General features: G+C 44.2%; 1 protein-coding gene across 1 annotated transcript; it reads left to right on the top strand.

Moving 5' to 3' along the window:
• Positions 1-201: 201 nt before the first annotated feature.
• LOC146342973 (vomeronasal type-2 receptor 26-like) lies at positions 202-15670 on the top strand. The gene is made up of 8 exons (XM_084808109.1): positions 202-281; positions 1603-1894; positions 3937-4218; positions 4613-4840; positions 13464-13590; positions 14474-14608; positions 15062-15220; positions 15447-15670. The coding sequence occupies exons 1-8, from the start codon at positions 202-204 to the stop codon at positions 15668-15670; spliced, it is 1527 nt and encodes a 508-aa protein (XP_084664235.1).
• Positions 15671-19789: the final 4119 nt, after the last annotated feature.

Genomic DNA, 19789 nt, shown 5'->3' with positions numbered 1-19789 from the left:
GAGCCAGTTTAAGTCTAGGGGGTTACTGTGGATGAACACATGAGAGTGTGTGTAAGGAGAAGCACAATGTTGTCGCCACTGGTGTTCCAGCTTCTGCTACCTTCCATGGTGCTCAAAACAGATACCACAAAATGCCCCACCAATGCTCCCTTCACTATTCCACATGAGTGGTTCCAAGCAGGCACTTTTCTAATTGGTGGGATGGCTTCTCAGATCATTTATGGTTTTGATGAAGTATTTTTTGAGGAGTATCCTTCTCAGAAGCTGTTGGAGACTCCAATGTAAGCATTTCTTCCATGCTGCAATTTCTGACTTTAGCCAGATCACAAACACTTGTTTGTAGGAGAGACAAGATGTTAAAAAAAAACAGGTGTAGGCATGGCTTACCTCCATCCCTTTCTCAGTCTTGGGCATGCCACTAACCATACCATAAGAATGACTTTTTTCCTTCTATAATGAAGTAACTTCCCAGTTTGGATTGTGGGGAAATTGCAATTTGAAATTCTCCAAATTGAACCAAATTTCATAACACCAGATGCATGCCACTACTGTGTAGTACATCCACTTGAGAGGATATGAAGTATATTAAGGTGATTCAAAAGAAAACGTTCTACACTGTCCACAAAAAGCAACATCTTGGAAACAAAAAAAAGGGGAGAAAAATTGTTTGTGCTTTTGATGGTCTGATTAGTGAGAAAGGTGGGCAAGGGGATTCATAGTGCAACGCCTCACCAGCATGCTGATGACACCCAGCTCTATTTCTCTGTGACATCTGGATTGGGAGAGGCTGTGCATGTTCTGTACCTGTGCCTGGATGCAATGATGGCCTGGATGAGGGCCAATAGACTGAGGCGGAATCTTGATAAGACAGAGACCCTTGACCTTCACACCTGGTGCAGAAGATGCTAATATTGCAGAATGCAGCAGCTGGGGCGCTGACTGGGACACTGGCTATGCCCACATGACCCCTGTGTTGAAACAACTGCACTGTCTGCCTATCGAGCCACATCAAAGGTTATGTTATTATCATACAAAGCTCTAAAGAAATTGGGACCAGGATACCTGGCAGTCTTTCTTTCTTGTGTGCCCATTAATAGACACAGGATTGTATGCATTTTTTGATTGAACAATTTCAATGCAAAATTCATTGCAAAAATATGTGAGTTCTGTTTTTGTATTGGTTTGAATCTATGGAATTAGGCACATTTGTATTACAGTGTGAGCCAAATAAAATCATGCCTAATACCTATGTGCAAGCATGGGGAATTCAAAGTGCCCTTAGCTTAATCCATAAAGCAGTCTTTCTCCCTCTTCCCGTCTCAGTCCTTCACCGTGTCAGTTTATGTGCATGTGTGTGTGCTTGCCTGTAAGAGTAGATAAGGAAAAGTACTATGCAGAGCTCAAATGCGAGTATTTGAATTTACCTTAATTTTTATTTCTGAGAAAGGGGGAACTGTTTATCAGCATGGAAAAATCAGTAAGAAATAAAAGAAGACTAATGCAATCTGAGTCAGGTAGAGACAGAAATAACTGGTACTGTTCTATATTAATGTGCCCAAAGTAAACTTTACTCTCGAAATAGTAAATTACCTCTATTTGCAGTGTGGTCACAAAATTCTACCAACATATCCTGGCCTTGGCATTTGCTGTGAATGAGATTAATGCAAATTCCCAGATCTTGCTGAATGTCACTTTGGGGTTCCACATCTATGACAGCTATTATGATTTAAGGATGACCTATCGCACTACTCTGGACCTGCTTTTCCAAGCAGGTAGATTTGTCCCCAACTACAAATGTGGCACCAATAAAAAACTCATTGCCGTCATTGGGGGACTTGTCTCTGATACGTCTTCTCATATGGCAGATATTTTAGGTCTCTACAAGATTCCACAGGTAAGGGGAGTAATAACCTTGCACTCTTCTTTTGTCTCTCTGTGAGTGATTTCATGCTTCAAAAGGAGGGAGGGGTATGTCTGGAGGAAGCAACCAACACATCCCAGAACTTGCATTCTATTTGGATAGCTTGGGAAATTCCAGTGTACATGTGCGCTCCTGCAGTGGTATCATTCGGGTGTGGTTCCTTTGTATGTCAGGGGATTCACACCATTCAGTTCTCTTCACTTTACTGTGGATTGAATTAGGGATGTGCACTGTATTCAGCTGAATACCAAAGCCAGCACTGAATTAGAATGGTCAGGAAAGCATCAGGAGGTGGTGGAATTAAAGCAGGGCTTGTCCACAGCAGACTGAACCAAATCTGTTTCAGAAATGCAAAGAGCCACACAGACACTGGCAGTGTGTCTACAGAATGGATTCTCTCTTTAAAGCTCTTCCTCTATGTGTGAGCAATGTGTGAGAAACACACAGTCCTATGGATATATACATCAGCCTCCACGCTCTGATGCTGATGCCTATCTAATGTACGGCAGCTGGAGCACAGAGAGAATCCTCTCCTCCATGCTCTGGCCACCCTGCATTTTCCGCTAGATGTGTGAATTTGAGCGCCTAGCAGGGCACATTGTAGCAGGAGGGTAGGGAGACTGCTGGTGCATCAGAAGGCACATAAAGAGGATTCTGTGGTATGCTCCCCTGCCTGCCCGAGGCACTGATCACTTTCCACCCTCTCCGTGCTCCCTTTGCAAGCACAGAGATGCAACCAAAGTGGAATGAACGGCATGGCCACAAGGACGCCAGGGAGCAGGGCTTCTGGGAACCAAACTCAGAGCCCTGGCTCAGAACTTGCTTCCCAGAAACTGAAACATCCCATAGACACTGTGTAGTAGTCATATCTTATCACTGTCATATCACTGTCTGCACCCCAGGGACTGCATTTACATAGCTATTTTTTGCTGATTATTGATACACGCCAAATCCTATATACAACATTTATATATGAGGATGCATACAAAATTGCTCCCTTTGGAGGAGCACAAAGATGCAGCCGAAGAGGAAATAACCACAGGTCTACGAGGAGGTGGGGGAGCATGGCTTCTGGGAATCAAGCTCCCAGCCCTGGCTCAGAACTTGCTTCCCAGAAACTGAAAAATCTCATTGTCCTCTAGACACTGTCTAGTCGTCATATTTCTTTTCACCCCAGGGACCACATTTACAGAGCTATTTTTTGCTGATTATGCATAAACACATACTACATACTAGATTTATATATGGGGATGCATACAAAATTGTCCAAAGTAAAGTCCAAAATTGTGGCTATGAGCTTTTTAGGGGTGCCACATTTGTAGCTGGGACAAAAGGCCTACACTGCCAAATTTCAAAACAATGGCTGTGAACACCTATTCAAAACTGTGAACACCTATTCTAATCCATTTCTAAAATGTTTGTTTTCCATCTAGCTCACATATGGCTCAATCACTCCAGAGGAGAGAGACATGATACAGATGAATTCCTTTTACCAAATGGCCCCAAATGAAGCCATTCAGTACACTGGGATTATCTGGTTACTTCGGTATTTTGAATGGACATGGGTTGGGATCCTTGCGATTGATAACAACAGTGGAGAGCATTTCTTGCAGGCTCTGGAGCCACTGCTTACCCAGTATGGAATCTGTTCAGCCTTCACACAAACAATCCCACAACTAATTCGTCTTGATAAATTGGATGAACTCTATGAGACACAATCAAAAATTTCCCTGACATTCACATATACTAAAGTCAATACATTTATTGTCTATGGAGAACCATTGACAATTTCATGGCTGAGAACACTTATGTTGCTAAATGATCCTGAAAATAAGGAGAAGTCAGTATTTAGAAAGATGTGGATTACGACAACCCAAATGGATTTCACGTTATTGGGCACTCAGAGTACTTGGGATCTTGAGATGTTCCAAGGTGCCATTTCTTTTGCAATTCACTCAGAGGACCTTCTAAGTTTCAGAAACTTCCTCCAAATGATAAGGCCTTACTGGACGCAGGGGGATGGCTTCCTCAGGGACTTCTGGGAGCAAGCATTCGACTGTTCATTTCCTGATCCAGGATTGCTGGAACATATTGATGGGATGTGTACTATGGAGGAGATGCTGGAGAGCCTTCCTGCACCTCAGTTTGAGATGTTCATGGCTGGCCACAGCTACAACATCTATAATGCTGTCTATGTTGTGGCTTATGCTTTGCATGCCATGTTCTCCTCTAAATCCAACCACCGAGCAATGGTGGGGAGTAAAATAATTGATGCTCAAGATACAGACCCTTGGCAGGTAATGTTTCAACAATGAAATCTTTTCTTTCTTTCTTTCTTTCTTTCCTTCCTTCCTTTCTAACTTCCTTCCTTCCTTCCTTCCTTCCTTCCTTCCTTCCTTCCTTCCTTCCGTGAACAGATTAGTTCAAGGTGAGACTACACCCACCTTTTTTTCTGCACAAATAACTGGTGCAGTTAAGTAATATGTCTTTGTTATGGACATTGTTCTGTGGGTTTACATTTCTTTCAAGAACTGGAGCCTGAAAATAATTCCAAATTGCCATGTTCATACTGGCTCTTTGCTTGATGGAGCTACATATACTCTATCAGTTAGGGAAGATGAAATCTCTCATATATAGTCATCCCCCATTCTTTTGCTCTCTTCAAGCTGCGTTTGCTTCTTTTTCTGTTAGCTTCACCCCTTTCTTCAAGGCATTTCCTTTAACAACTCTGCTGGTGAGACTGTGTCCTTCAATGAGAGAAGGGAAAGAGAAGATGGATTTGACATCACCAATCTGGTCACATTTCAAAACAAATCCTTCAAGAAAGTGAAAGTTGGCAGGGTAGATCCCAACGCTCCTGAAGGAAAGGAACTCGTCCTTAATGAAGAGATGATTGTGTGGCACAGTGGTTTCAACCAGGTGCATATTTTTGGCAATTCTTGGAGGGTTTTCCCCGTTTGAAATGGGTCATTTGAATGCGTGACCGTTTTTCCTGACTACCATGGCTCCATGATGATCCATCAGACTCCAAAATAAGGTCTGTGCTATCTAAGTTCAGTGGGGCTTCCAGGTTTTTGGAGGCCTTGGGGAGGTGCCCTAAAGGGTGCCCCCACAACACCCTGCCGCTTTTCTGCCTGCTTTCTTGCTCCCCCCAGGACTCTAGTTCCTCCCCCATCCCCCATTGCTTATCAGTCACCCAGCAGGGAGCAAAGAGGTACTTTTTCCTCTTTCTCTGGAAAACTTTCACACAGGTTGTTTGGTTCTCCTGGAAGTGAAGCCACCCCTAGATCCTGAGATCCTTTGTTAAATTGAGACAATGGGCATCAGTCCATTTCACAGCATAAGTTGTCTTTCCAAATTTGAACTAAATGTCACCTCTGTGTAGAATCAAATTAAAAACAGAAAATGGGTTTCAGCAACTCCTTTCCGACTGCAGGACCTGGTCTAGTGCCCTTGGATCCGGCCCCAGTGCTGCCAGCACTCGGCACTATCAAAAGCGAGAAGCTATGCTGAGGTCGGGTAATGCATATAGAGGCTTATTCTGGGCTCACACCCCTCTTGAGGAGCCATGTATGCAGTCCTAGGCCGGATCTGCACGGGTGCTTTTTGTAGGTGGTGAAGTGCACTGATAACTGTTGGGGCACATCCCACATTCCATATGCCACTTTCCAGTGTTGTGACCTTTTTTATTCTGTATTATTCAAAATACAGAAACTGATTCCATTGTGTGTGCTATGAGATATAAAGGAACAGGTGGGATGTGACATCACCATGATGGGATCGTATTGATGGGAGACGAGGTGTAGATCTGGCTTGGGGACACGTCCAATCAGCACTGTGCATCAGGTGCTCGGAGAGATTTTTCCCTGCTCAGGATGGTCTGGCAGCTGTGGCCCCAACCAGAGAAACCCGACTTAGCCACAGTGACACATACCTCGGTTACATGTGTGCTGCATTACTGTAATGCACTGTTTTGGTGGCCCTTTTGAAGATGTTCACATATTGCAACTGGCATAGAATGTGGCAGCCAGAACGTTGTGGGGAAATCGCAACTGCTATTGGAAGTGGGAGCAGGAATGCTGGTAGGAGCTCGGCATTCGGATCATAGTACTCCGCTTCTGCATCATTTCATTTACATTGGCCTTAAACACACACACACACACACACACACACACACACACGAACTCCTGAAGACACATGAATTCCAGACTGCATTTGGGGCTTTAGAAATTCCTGCTGCAGCATCAAGAGCAGCAGCAGCAGTGGTGCGCGTGTGTGTGCGTGCGCGTGTATCTGCAATGCTATATTGAGGTTTCAAAACAGAAGTGACGAAGTGCCCACAACACTGAGTAAAATGCAGACATACATACACCCGCAAAATTTCCAGTCCCATTTTAAAAACAGTGGTACATTTTCTGTACAGGACAAATGCAGTCTCTCTCTCTCTCTCTTCAACCCCACCCCATATGGAGAAGATGCTGATGCTAGGGAAAGTGGAAGGCAAAAGGAAGAGGGGCCGACGAAGGGCAAGATGGATGGATGATATTCTGGAGGTGACGGACTTGACCTTGGGGGAGCTGGGGGTGGCGACGGCCGACAGGAGGCTCTGGCGTGGGCTGGTCCATGAAGTCACGAAGAGTTGGAAGCGACTGAATGAGTAAACAACAAAAATATATATACACACACACATACAGTATATATATATACTGTATATATATATTTGTTGTTCAATCGTTCAGTCGTGTCCAACACTTTGTGACCCCATGGACCACAGCACGCCAGGCCTTCCTGTCCTCCACTCTCTCCCGGAGCGTGCTCAAGTCCATATTCATTGCTTCGGTGAGGCTATCCAGCCATCTCATCCTCTGCCGTCCCCTTCTCCTTTTGCCTTCAGTCTTTCCCAGCATCAGGGTCTTTTCCAGAGAGTTTTCTCTTCGCATTAGGTGGCCAAAATATTGGAGCTTCAGCTTCAGGATCTGTCCTTCCAATGAGCACTCAGGGTTGATTTCCTTTAGGATTGACTGATTTGACCTCCTTTCTGACCAGGGGACTCGTAAGAGTCTTCTCCAGCACCACAGTTCGAAGGCATCAATTCTTCGGCGCTCAGCCTTCCTTATAGTCCAGCTCTCACAGCCATACGTTACTACTGGGAAAACCATAGCTTTGATTAGATGGACCTTTGTCAGCAAGGTGATGTCTCTGCTTCTTACTATGCTGTCTAGGTTTGCCATAGCTTTCCTCCCAAGGAGCAAGCGTCTTTTAATTTCATGGCTACAGTCACCGTCTGCAGTGATCGTGGAGCCCAAGAAAATAAAATCTGTCACTGCTTCCATTTCTTCCCCTTCCATATGCCAGGAAGTGATGGGGCCAGATGCCATGATCTTTGTTGTTTTAATATTAAGTTTCAACCAGCTTTTGCACTCTCCGCTTTCACCCTCAACAAGAGGCTCTTTAGATCCTCTTTGCTTTCTGCCATTAGGGTGGTATCATTTGCATATCTGAGGTTGTTGATAATTCTCCTGGCAATATTAATTCTGACCTGTGATTCATCCAACCTGGCATTGCTCATTATGTACTCTGCATATAAGTGAAATAAGAAGGGCGCCAATATGCAGCCTTGTCGTACTCCTTTCCCAATGTTGAACCAATCGGTTGTTCCATGTCTGGTTCTTACGGGTGCTTCTTGTCCCTCGTACAGGTTTCTCAGGAGACTAGGGATGTACGAAAGGGACTTATCTTGTCCCGCAGCTTTTTTCACGGTGGGGGGGAGGCGCTTTGCTTCTCCCCCTGAAGTTCATGTGAGGGGGGGGAGGCTTCCCGCCTCGCCCAGCCGAAATTCCGGCCGGGCGGGAGGTGCCCCATCCCTCGCCGGCGAAAGTCAGGCCAGGTAGAAGCGCCCCATCTACCCGGCTGTGAAAAAACAAAACAAAAAATCCCACCCCCGTGATAGGCTACATAACGATTAACGTGGCCTATCATGGCTAAATTTGCAAAGTCAGCCGTGATAGGCTACGTTAATCGTCACGTAGCCTATCACGGGTGACTTTGAAAAAAAAAAAGCACGTACGCAAATGGCGGCCCCCATAGGACACCGCCATTTGCATTCCTTATTTGGTCCCTGTAGTCTACGTAAAGATTTACGTAGACTATGGCGAAAATAAGGGAAACGCTATTTGCGTTGCCCTTATTTTTGCCGTAGTCAACATAAATCTTTTGATTTCGATTTGATCTCTAGTTGCTCTGCCTCTTCGAAACCCAGCTTGTACTTCTGGTAGTTCTCGGGTCACATACTGCTGAAGCCTAGCTTGTAGGATTTTGAGCATCACCTTGCTGGCATGTGAAATGAGCACAATTATATGATAGTTTGAACACCCTTTGGCATTGCCCTTCTTTGGAATTGGAATGTAAACTGACCTTTTCCAGTCTTGTGGCCACTGTTGAGTGTTCCTAATTTGTTGGCATATTGAGTGCAGCACTTTAACAGCATCATCTTTTAGGATTTTAAATAGCTCAGCTGGAAGACTGTCATCTCCGCTAGCATTGTTGTTAGTAATGCTTCCTAAGGCCCACTTGGCTTCACTCTCGAGGATGTCCGGCTCAGGTTCAGTGACCGCACAATCATGGTTGTCAGGGACATTCAGATCTTTCCTGTATAGTTCTTCTGTGTATTCTTTCCACCTCTTCTTAATTTCATCTGCTTCTGTTAGGTCCCTGCCTTCTTTGTCCTTTCTAGGGATGTATGAAAGTCACTTACCTTTCCGCGGATTATGTTAATGGTGGGGGGAGGAGTTCCGTCCCTCCCCCTGGAAGCATCGACGGGGGGGAGGCGCTCCGTTCCTCCCCCCTGGAATCCTTGAATGGCTGGCTGTGCCCCGCAGCACCTCCGTGGAGCAGCTGGCCAGGCCCAGCCAGGCCATAGCCATCTGCAGCCAGATTTCCGGCCGCGGAGGGCTCTGGGAAAAAATATACCACGTAAGCCAATGACGGCGGCTATGGCTGCTGCCATTTGCGTTCCTTATTTTTGGCCATCTTAATCTATGTAAATATTTATGTAGACTACGATGGCGAAAATAAAGGGGAACGCCAATAGCGTAGCGGGTGCTTTTTGCATCCCTTTTTGATAGGGATGTCAGAGAATTTCACCACGAATCTTGGGGAGGCCGAATGCCAGCGCATTCAGCCCCCCGAAATTGGTGGCAAAACGGTCTGCCACCCCCCCGCCCCCACCCCAGGATGGGACTTACCTTGAGCGAATCCTCCTGGTGGCGGCGGCTCCGGCAGCTGTTCGGCGGAGGTTTGGCGGCGGTTCAGCGGCAGCGGTTGAGGCAGCCCGTTTTCCGACTGGCTGCTGCTGCCGCCATTTCCAGTAAAAAAAACCAACAAAAAAATGTGATAGCCTACGTAAAGATTTACGTAGCCTATCATGTCTAGATTTTAAAAAAATACCATGATAGGCTGACTGCAGGGACGCAAACGGCGGCAGCTATGGCCGCCGCCATTTGCGGCCCGGCCGGCAAGGATTCGGGGGTAGAGGGACGGAGCGCCTCCCCCCCCGGCCAGAATTTCGGGGGAGGGACAGAGCGCCTCCCCCCAAAAGCGAATCAAAATTCGATACAGGTAAGAGACTTTCGTACATCCCTACTTTTTGATTCACTGTTTTAGCCTACGTAAATATTTAAGTAGGCTAAAAAGGCAAATCCAAAAGTGATGCAAATACTGCCCGCTACGCTATTTGCGTTCCGCTTTACTTTCACCATCATAGTCTACATAAATATTTACGTAGATTAAGACGGCCAAAAATAAGGAACGCAAATGGCGGCGGCCGTAGCCGCCGCCATTTGCATACGCATTTTTTTAAAAACCCAACCCAGGCATGATAGGCTATGTAAATCTTTACGTGGCCTATCACAATTTTTTTTTTTTAACCCAGCCATGATAGGCTACGTAAATCTTTACGTATCCTATCACGTTGTTGGTTTTTTTTTACAAGATACTACAAATGGTGACAGCAGCAGCAGCAAGTCAGAAGACCAGCCGCCGGAGCCTCTGCCACCTGGAAGATCCACCCGACATTAGTCTCATCCCGGGGGGATCCATGTGGGGGCGGGGGGGTGGCAGGCCGTTCCGCCACAGATTTCGGGGGGCCAAATGCACTGGCATTCCGCCTCACTGAGATCTGTGGCGGAATTCTCTGACATCCCTACCTTTATCATGCCCGTCTGTGCACAAAACCTTCCCTTGAGATCTCCGATTTTCTTGAAGAGATCTCTAGTCTTTCCCATTCCGTTGTTTTCCTCGATTTCTTTGCATTGTTCATTTAAGAAGGCCTTCTTGTCTCTCCTTGCTATTCTCTGGAACTCTGCATTCAGTTGGATATATCTTCCCCTTTCTCCCTGGCTTTTCGCTTCCCTTCTTTCCTCAGCTACTTGTAAAGCCTCCTCAGACAGCCACTTGGCTTTCTTGCATTTCTTTTTCTTTGGGATGGATTGAGTTGCTGCCTCCTGAACAATGTTATGGACCTCCATCCATAGTTCCTCAGGCACTCTTTCTATCAGCTCTAATCCCTTAAATCTATTCCTCACTTCCACTGTATATTCATAAGGGATATGATTTAGGACATACCTGAATGGTTTAGTCATTTTCCCTACGTTCTTCAATTTAAGCTGAAATTTTGCAACAAGAAGCTTATGATCTGAGCTACAGTCAGCTCCAGGTCTTGTTTCTACTGACTGTATAGAGCTTCTCCATCTTTGGCTGCAAAGGACATCATCAATCTGATTTCGATATTGACCATCTGGTGATGTCCATGTGTAGAGTCTAGGGATGGGGGAGAATTTCTCCTTGAAACTTCGGGGGGCCGAGTGCCAATGCACTCGGTCCTCCGAAGGTTGTTCGGGGAGAAATTCTCCGCCCCCGGCCCCCCACCGGATGGGACTTACCTTTCACGAATGTCCCTCCTGGCGGCGGGTCCCGGCAGCGGTTTGGCAGGTCTTCGTCAGGGGCGGGGGCGGCAGCCAGTCTTTCGACCGGCTGCCACTGCCACCATTACAAGAAAAGTAAAAAAAAAAACAACGCCCCTGTGATAGGCTATGTAACGATTAACGTAGCCTATCACGGCTAGATTTGCAAAGTCAGCCGTGATAGGCTACGTTAATCGTCAAGTAGCCTATCACGGGTGACTTTAAAAAAAAAAAAAAAGCACATATGGCTAATGGCGGCCCCCATAGGGAGCTGCCATTCGCGTTCCTTATTTGGTCCCTGTAGTCTACGTAAAGATTTACGTAGACTACGGCGAAAATAAGCGTTGCCCTTATTTTCGCCATAGTCTACGTAAATCTTTACATAGACTACAAGGACCAAATAAGGAACGCGAATGGCAGCTCCCTATGGGGGCCGCCATTTGCGTACGTGCTTTTTTTTTTTTCAAAGTCACCCGTGATAGGCTACGTGACGATTAACGAAGCCTATCACGGCTGACTTTGCAGATCTAGCCGAGATAGGCTACGTTAATCGTTACATAGCCTATCACAGGGGCATTTTTTTTTTCTTTTGAAGTTCGTGGCCGGGGAGACGGGGCGCTTCTCCCCGGCCTGAATTTTGGCCAGGCGAGGCGGGAAGCCTCCCCCCCCCAGCCTGAACTTCGGGGGGAGCAGCGAAGAGCCTCCCCCCCACCGCGAAGCAAGCTGCGAGACCAGGTAAGTGACTTTCGTGCATCCCTAGTAGAATCGCCTCTTGTGCTGTTGGAAAAGACTGTTTGCTATGATCAGCGTGTTCTCTTGGAAAACCTCTATTAGCCTTTGTCCTGCTTCATTTTGTACACCAAGGCCATGCCTGCCTGTTATCCTGGTGATTTCTTGACTTCCTACTTTAGCATTCCAATCCCCTATGATGAAGAGGACATCTTGTTTTGGTGTTAGTTCTTGAAGGTGTTGTAGGTCTTCATAGAACCGATCAACCTCAGCTTCTTCGGCCTCAGTGGTTGGGGCATAGACTTGAACTACTGTAATGTTGAATGGCTTGCCTTGGATTCATACTGAAATCATTCTATCATTTTTAAGATTGTACCCCAGTACTGCTTTTCCCACCCTTTTGTTGACTATGAGTGCTACTCCATTTCTTCTAAGGGATTCTTGCCCACAATAGTAGATATGATGGTCACCTGAATTAAATTCGCCGATGCTTGTCCATTTGAGTTCACTGATTCCCAAGAAGTCGATGTTCAATCTTGCCATCTCTTGTTTGTCCACCTCCAGCTTACCTTGATTCATTGGTCTTACATTCCAGGTTCCTAAACAATATTGTTTGTTACAGTATCGGATTTTCTTTTCACCACCAGACACATCCACAGCTGAATGTCCTTCCAGCTTTGGCCAAGCCGCTTCACTCTTTCTGGCGCTACTTGGAAATACCCTCTGCTCTTCCCCAGTAGTATATTGGACACCTTCCGACCTGATGGGTTCATCTTCCGACATCCTATCTTTAAGCCTTGTGATACCTTCCATGGGGTTTTCTTGGCAAGAATACTGGAGTGGGTTGCCATTTCCTTCTCCAGTGGACCACATTTTGTCAGAACTCTCCGCCATGACCAGTCCATCTTGGGTGGGCCTGCACGTCATAGATTATGGCTCCACTGAGTTACGCAAGCCCCTTCACCACAACAAGGCAGGGATCCATGAAGGGGGGATATATATATATATATATACTGTATATAAATATACTGTGTGTGTGTGTGTGTATATATATATATATATACACACACACACACACACACACATATATATATATATATACACACACTCTACTATCGTGTCTTATTTAATGTTTCTGGATTGATGTTTCCCCTTTATAGCAACAAAATCCCAGTTTCAAGTACAACCAGGTGGGATCACAGCTAGTGCTGACAAACCAAGACAGAGATCTTTCTCTTGTGGTGGACAGCTCCATGGAAATAGCAACCCACTGTGTGGCAGCTGTAAAATAGACCAACTCCATGCTGGGCATAATTAGGATAGGAATTGTGAATAAAAGTGTCAATATTGTACTGCCCTTGTATAAGTAAATTTATAGTGTGATGAAACGGAGAATACTGTGTGCACTTCTGGTCACCACACTTAAAAAAGGATATTGTAGAAATGGGGAAAAGTGCAGAAAAGAGCAACGAAAATGATCAAGGTGCTGCGACATCTCCGACTCCCCTGGATCTGATCAAGCATGGCTCTTCTTACGTTCTTATAGTCTTATGTTCAAGAACATTCTTATTTTTTCTCCCTAATTAATTAATCTCTGCTGTTCAGCTCTGGCCTAAGCACAGTGATGAAGCATTTAGGGGAAAAGAAATAACCCAGTAACCTGGCACTAGATGACAGGATGCAGAAGATATCCACAAGCCACATCTAGTCCTATTTTGAAAACTATGCACAATTTCTGTGCAAATGAAAGGAAGTATGTATATATGTGAGGGGTGTTTGTGTGTGTGTGTGTATGTGTATGTGATTTGATACCCCTATTCTTCTTTCATAACTTATTTCACCTGTCTGGATAGGTGGTTCCCCTTTCTGTGTGTAATACATACTGCCGCCCTGGTAACCAGAAGAAGAGGAAGGAAGGGGAGAAGTTTTGCTGCTATGATTGTCTTCCATGCCCCAAAGGGAAAATCTCAAATGAGATGGGTAACATTTGTATTATTCCATTTTGTCAGGGATGTTGTTATCAGATGACCATTAATGGCTAGTAAATTGCCATGATTTGCGTATAACCTGGCTAGACAGCTTGTACATAAAATTGTGTAAACAAATGGGGAAAATGAATGAAGGAGACTCAATCATTCATTTGTTTGTGTATAGTTATAAGACCTCTTGCCATCTATCCATAATTATCAGGCATACATACACGTGCAGATGTACACCTGTCCGGAAGTGTCGTTTATTTTTCAGGGCTTGAAACTGGAGTCATGGTGCATGATGGGGGGAGGGTGTTTCACTGTACACCAAGATGGGGGAGAAATTAGGAAAGGAACACAATCCAAGGCTTCAATCAAAATAGAATTGATATGACTACCAAATATAGAATGATTGATTTATATATGACACTTATTTATTTATTTATTTATTTATTTATTTTAAATGGAAGTATCAGTCAGAGAAACTGTTCATACGGTTAACACTGTTGAGACAGGAGTGGGTGCAAATGGAAGGGGAGGTAACACAGAATGAAATTTATACTCAAGAGGTGATGAGGAAATCAAACCTCTAATCTGGGGGGAGAGGATCAGATGGAGAGTTAAAATACCTGTTGGGAGAATATGACTACAGGTCTGCAACTTCCCTATGGAAGACAAAGTGAGAATCGCCAGTAGGTTACAGTTGAATTGTCACTGACATGCAATCTCTTTCTATTTTATAGATACGGATGACTGTTTCAAATGCCCAGAATATCAATTCCCAAGCACGAACAGAGATAGATGCATCCACAAAATTGTTACATTTCTCTCTTATGAAGAACCTTTAGGGATAAGTTTAGCATCTGTGGCTAATTCATTGACCATGGTTACAGCTTTGGTGTTAGGAACATTTATTAAGCACAAAGATACCCCCATAGTCAAAGCCAACAACCGGAACATCACCTACGTTCTACTCATCTCGCTCCTGCTCTGCTTCCTCTCTGCTTTGCTGTTCCTCGGGCAGCCTGGCAAAATGATTTGCCTTCTTCAACAACCAACTTTCGCTATCATCTTCTCAGTGGCTGTTTCTTGTGTGTTGGCAAAAACCAGTATGGTCTCTCTAGCATTCCTAGCCACAAAGCCTGGGTCTAGAATGAGGAAATGGGTGGGGAAAAGACTGACGTATTCCATTCTCATTTTGTGTTCCCTTAATCAAGCAGGGGTTTGCATTGTATGGCTGTCAACCTATCCTCCATTCCCTGATTTAGACCTACACGCAGAAATGGAAGAAATAATTTCCCGATGTAATGAAGGGTCTGTTGCCATGTTTTACTGTGTTCTGAGCTACATGGGCCTCTTAGCACTCACCAGCTTCATTGTGGCATTCCAAGCCCGCAAATTACCTGATAGTTTTAATGAAGCCAAGTTTATTACATTTAGTATGTTGGTCTTTTGTACTGTGTGGGTCTCCTTTGTTCCAGCCTACCTCAGTTCAAGAGGAAAAGAGATGGTAGCTGTGGAGATCTTTTGCATCCTGTCATCGAGTGCTGGGTTACTGGGTTGTATCTTTTCCCCTAAATGCTTCATCATTGTGCTGAGGCCAGAGCTGAACAGCAGGGATCAAGTCATTAGGAAGAAAAGTCAGTCTGTGTTTGAACATTAGAATGTAAGAACAGAAGAAGAGCAATGCAGGAGCATACAAATATGTAGTAAGTCCATCATTCTGTTCGCACAGTGGCCAACCATCTGTTGACCGTCAATCAGGACACTAGTGCAATGGCACTCTCCCACCTATTTGTTGTTGTTCAGTCAATCAGTCATGTCCGACTCTTTGTGATCCCACTGCTGTGCTCTCCTTTATTCCAGCCTACCTCAGTTCAAGAGTAAAGGATATGGTGGCTGTGGAGATCTTTTGCATCCTGTCACCTAGTGCTGGGTTACTGGGTTGTATCTTCTCCCCTAAGTGCTTCATCATTGTGCTGAGGCCAGAGCTCAACAGCAGGGATCAAATCATTAGGAACAACAGTCAGTCTGTATTTGAACATAAGAATGGAAGGAGCCATGCTGCAGCAGAGCAAAGATCCTTCTAGTCCAGTGTTCTGCTCAGACAGTGGCCATCCAGCTGTTCACCAAAAAGCAGGACACAAGTGCAATGGCACTCTCCCACCCATTGTCCCCAGCAACTGCTGTACTTAGGTATTCTGTCGCTGATACTGGGGGTAACACATAGCCATCAGGATTAGTCACCATTGATAGGCTTCTCCTCTAGGGATTTTTCTAACCCCCTTTTAAAACCATCCCAATTGGTTTTTTAAAACCATCCCCTTTCTTCACTTTTCCCAGCTCTACACTATCTTTTTTGAGGGATGTTGATTAGAACAGTACACAGGATTACAAGTCTGGTGACATTATAGATTTGTACACAGGCAGTATGATTTTGGCAGTTTTATTCTCCACTCCTTTTCTACTTGTGCCCAGCATGACGTTTGCCTTTTGTACAGCAGCCCAACACTGGGTTGACATTTCCATCAAGATGTCCAACTCAACCCCAAGATGTCTTTTTTGGATGGTCACTGCTAGCTCATATTCCGTCAGGTTATAGTTGCAGTTGGGATCCCCCCCCCCCAGTGCATCACTTTACACTTGCTAACATTGAACTACATTTGCCAATTGGATGCCCGTTCTTGCAGTTGGGAGAGATCATTTTGGAGGTCTTCACAATCCCTTTTTGTTTTAACCACCAATAATAATTTGGTGTCCTCAGCCAACTTGGCCACTTCATTGCTCACTGATTTATTGTAATCTATTAGTTTACACAGACCAACTTCCAAGTCCCCTGGTAAAACAAAGTGGCTATAAGCCTCCTTAAATCAGAGAGCGATGGATTTTTCTTTTGGCTTGTTGCTTAGTTTAGGGACAACCTTTTAAGGCTAGTATGCACTCAGTTTCAAGTTAGAATCGAAAGTCCCACAAGATTGTTCAAATGATTGGAATTCATGATTTTGATTCCAAGACAGGCTCCAAGGTTCACATTAAGTCCAACTAGGTTGGCTAACCACAAACACAGACTGAAGGGGGGGAATCAAATCTAATGAGAAATTGAACTTAACTAACTGTATTTAATGAAACATTCAAAGTGTTATAGCTTTTGTCTTTACAAAACTTCCTTAAATACAATGTCCTTGGTGTAAACTCCAGGGCAGAGTCCCTGGAGAGGTGCTGTGTCAGTGATTGCCTTCCAGTGTGTTGAATCCAGGTTTACTCATACTTAAAGTAAACCCATTGGCATCAATGTCACTTAGGTTACTCACAACTAACATGGTCCAATGATATAAATACATCAGTTCTAAATATGAGTTAATCTGGATACCACCAAATATGCTTGTTTTCAAAAGAGACACTCAAGAACCAAACGAGGAAGAACTAATTGTCTCCCCTTGGAATCATTCAAATCACTATAATTGTCTCACATGGACAGAGCTCCAAAAGCAGCAGGAAGCAGTAAACAACAAGTGGTCGTGGTTTTATTCATAACCCCTTGAACAAGGTTATGAATAAAATTCCATATCAAGGAGTTCTGGGAGTAGGGGCAAGTGGTCAGCCGGGCACTGTCCCTTTCATTTCACACACACACACACAGACACACACACACACCCTTTTTTCCCCTTAACACTCAGACTCGAAATAATGACATCCTCAGCTATTATTCAAGTCATGCACTTGTATCACTGTTCATGATGAAAATATGGCTAGTACATTTCACTTGAGATGCATATTGGCAGAGATAGGCACTATCTGATGGAGCCAGTTGAGGATATCCCATGTGGGATTTTTTGATAGAACCTTAATTTATATTTGTTCCAAATTCTTAATAGAGCCCTTCTTATATAGTGATTTTTACAATCTACATTCTCTTTCACTTTATCATACCACAAATAACTATGCCACCCGTATCTCAAGTCGTGTCCTTCTAATTCTAGAAGTCTTCTACTTTTCAACGTCACCCATTCCTTCATCCACATCAAACAGCAGGCCAAAAAATAGGTTTTAAAATGTGGTAGTCCCAAACCACCTCTTTCCCTTGCATCTTGTAAAATTTTTATTTTCACTCTTGGTTTTTTTGCTTGTCATATAAACTTCATTATATCTCTCTGCCACTGCTTGAAAGGTAAATCCAATATAATAATGGGTATCATTTGAAACAAAAATCACATTCTAGGTAATACATTCGATTTGAGCATTGCAAAAGTGATAGTTGTAATTTTCCCCATTTTAATAGGTCTTGTTTAATTTCATTCCACACTTTAACATAGTTATTTTGAAAAAGCATAGAATTCATATTTGTCAAGAGGACACCCGAATATTTTACTTTCTTTTTGACTTGGAAGCCAGTCATATCCATCAACTTTTTTTTCCCTGAACATTCATATTCTTTGTCAATTTTTTTGTTTTCTTTTTATTAACTTTAAACACTACCACTACTCCAAATTCTTTTAGTTTTTCATTAAAATTTTAATTCCCTTTAAGGAATTCTTAAGTTCTTAATTCCTATCTTCCAGCATAAATACCAATTCATCTGCAAAAGCTCTCAGTTTATATTTCTCCTTTTTAATCTTTACTCCTGTAATTCGATCATCTTGTTCTATATCTCTGTTCAATAATTCTAAAACCAATATAAACAGTAGCGGTGACAATGGGAAACCTTGTCCTGTTCTTCTTTGTATCTCACAAGGTTTAGTCAAATCCACATTTATAAGTTTTTGAGCCTTTTGATCGGTATATACCGATTTCACTGATTTCATAAAATGTTCTCCAAAATCCAATTCTTCTAAAGTCTTAATTAAAAATTTCCAATTGAGATGGTCAAATGCTTTCTCTACATCTAAAAAGATCAGAGCTGCTTGCTTTTCTGGATGTTTTTGCAAATATTCCACCACATTCAAGACCGTGTTTACATTGTCTTTCACCTGTCTCCTTGGTAAGAATCCACTTTGATCCTCATGTACAAACTCCTGCAATATTTTCTTGAGCTTTTCTTCCAAAATTGTTGCAAATATCATATAGTCATTGTTTAATAATGGGATTGGTCTATAGTTTTTTTGTTGAGATTAATTGCAAGTGGAGATGGGTCAAAGAAGAGTCAAACAACAAGCCTTGTGTTGAAAATCGGGCCACATTTATTGAAAACATCTGCAAAGGGGTACCTAGGACAGGCAGCTGACTGTGCCAGTGACTAGCTGGCACTTCTTGGGTGAAAACACACCCAGCCTGAGGGGTGGTGTCGATCTCGCCACCCCTCCACTGCCCCTTCTGTGGAAGGTAGACCTTCCCCTGTCACCTCCTCCCAGTACCGCCGAACACCCGGGTGAGTGAGGAGGAAAAGTCCCCCAGGCAACCCTTATCCCCCCGCTGAGCCGCAGAACCGTTCAGGGGCCCTCAGGCATCATTTGTCACCATAAGGTGCCTCTGCACGCACACCATCCCTAATCTCTTTCTGCTTTTGCCTGTCCTAGCTGCCACAGGAGTCACAAGGAACTTCCCGCAGGCCCCTCTGCAGATCGGGCAGAAATATGTAGGGATGGACGAAAGTCCCTTACCTGTTCTTGAAGCTTGCTTCGCGGTGGGGGGGAGGCGATTCGGTTCTCCCCCCGAAGTTCATGAGAGGGGGGGGAGGCGCCCCATTGCTCGCCAGCGAAATTCAGGCCGGGTAGAAGCGCCCCGTCTACCCGGCCACGAAAAAAAAGTAAAAAACAAACAAAACCCCCGTGATAGGCTACGTGACGATTTACGTAGCCTATCACGGCTAGATTTCCAAAGTCAGCTGTGATAGGCTACGTAAAATGTCACGTAGCCTATCACGGGTGACTTTGAAAAAAAAAAAAAAAGCGTGTATGCAAGTGGCGGCCCCCATAGGGCACCGCCATTTGCGTTTCTTATTTTGTCCCTGTAGTCTACGTAAAGATTTACGTAGACTACGGCGAAAATAAGGGCAACGAAAAAGATTCGTGGAGAAATTCTCCGCCATCCCTAGTCTTTGCCATGAAATCCTTTGCAGAACGGCACCACGAGGTCCTGCAGAGCCAGCAGGCATGCGGCTTTTTTTTTGTCATCTGCACAGAGGCGCGAAACTTTCGTAAATAAAAACGCAAGGTAGTATATTCCGATAATAAATACGTTTTTTTTTTAAAAAAAAATGAATTGTGCACACT

Source organism: Heloderma suspectum, chromosome 6 (genome assembly GCF_057233095.1).
Source record: "Heloderma suspectum isolate Gila_16-S chromosome 6, 16-S_ref, whole genome shotgun sequence".
NCBI classification, from domain to species: Eukaryota; Metazoa; Chordata; class Lepidosauria; order Squamata; family Helodermatidae; genus Heloderma; species Heloderma suspectum.
Note: the sequence above shows the minus strand (reverse complement) of the source record. Positions and strands in the feature narration are given on the sequence as shown.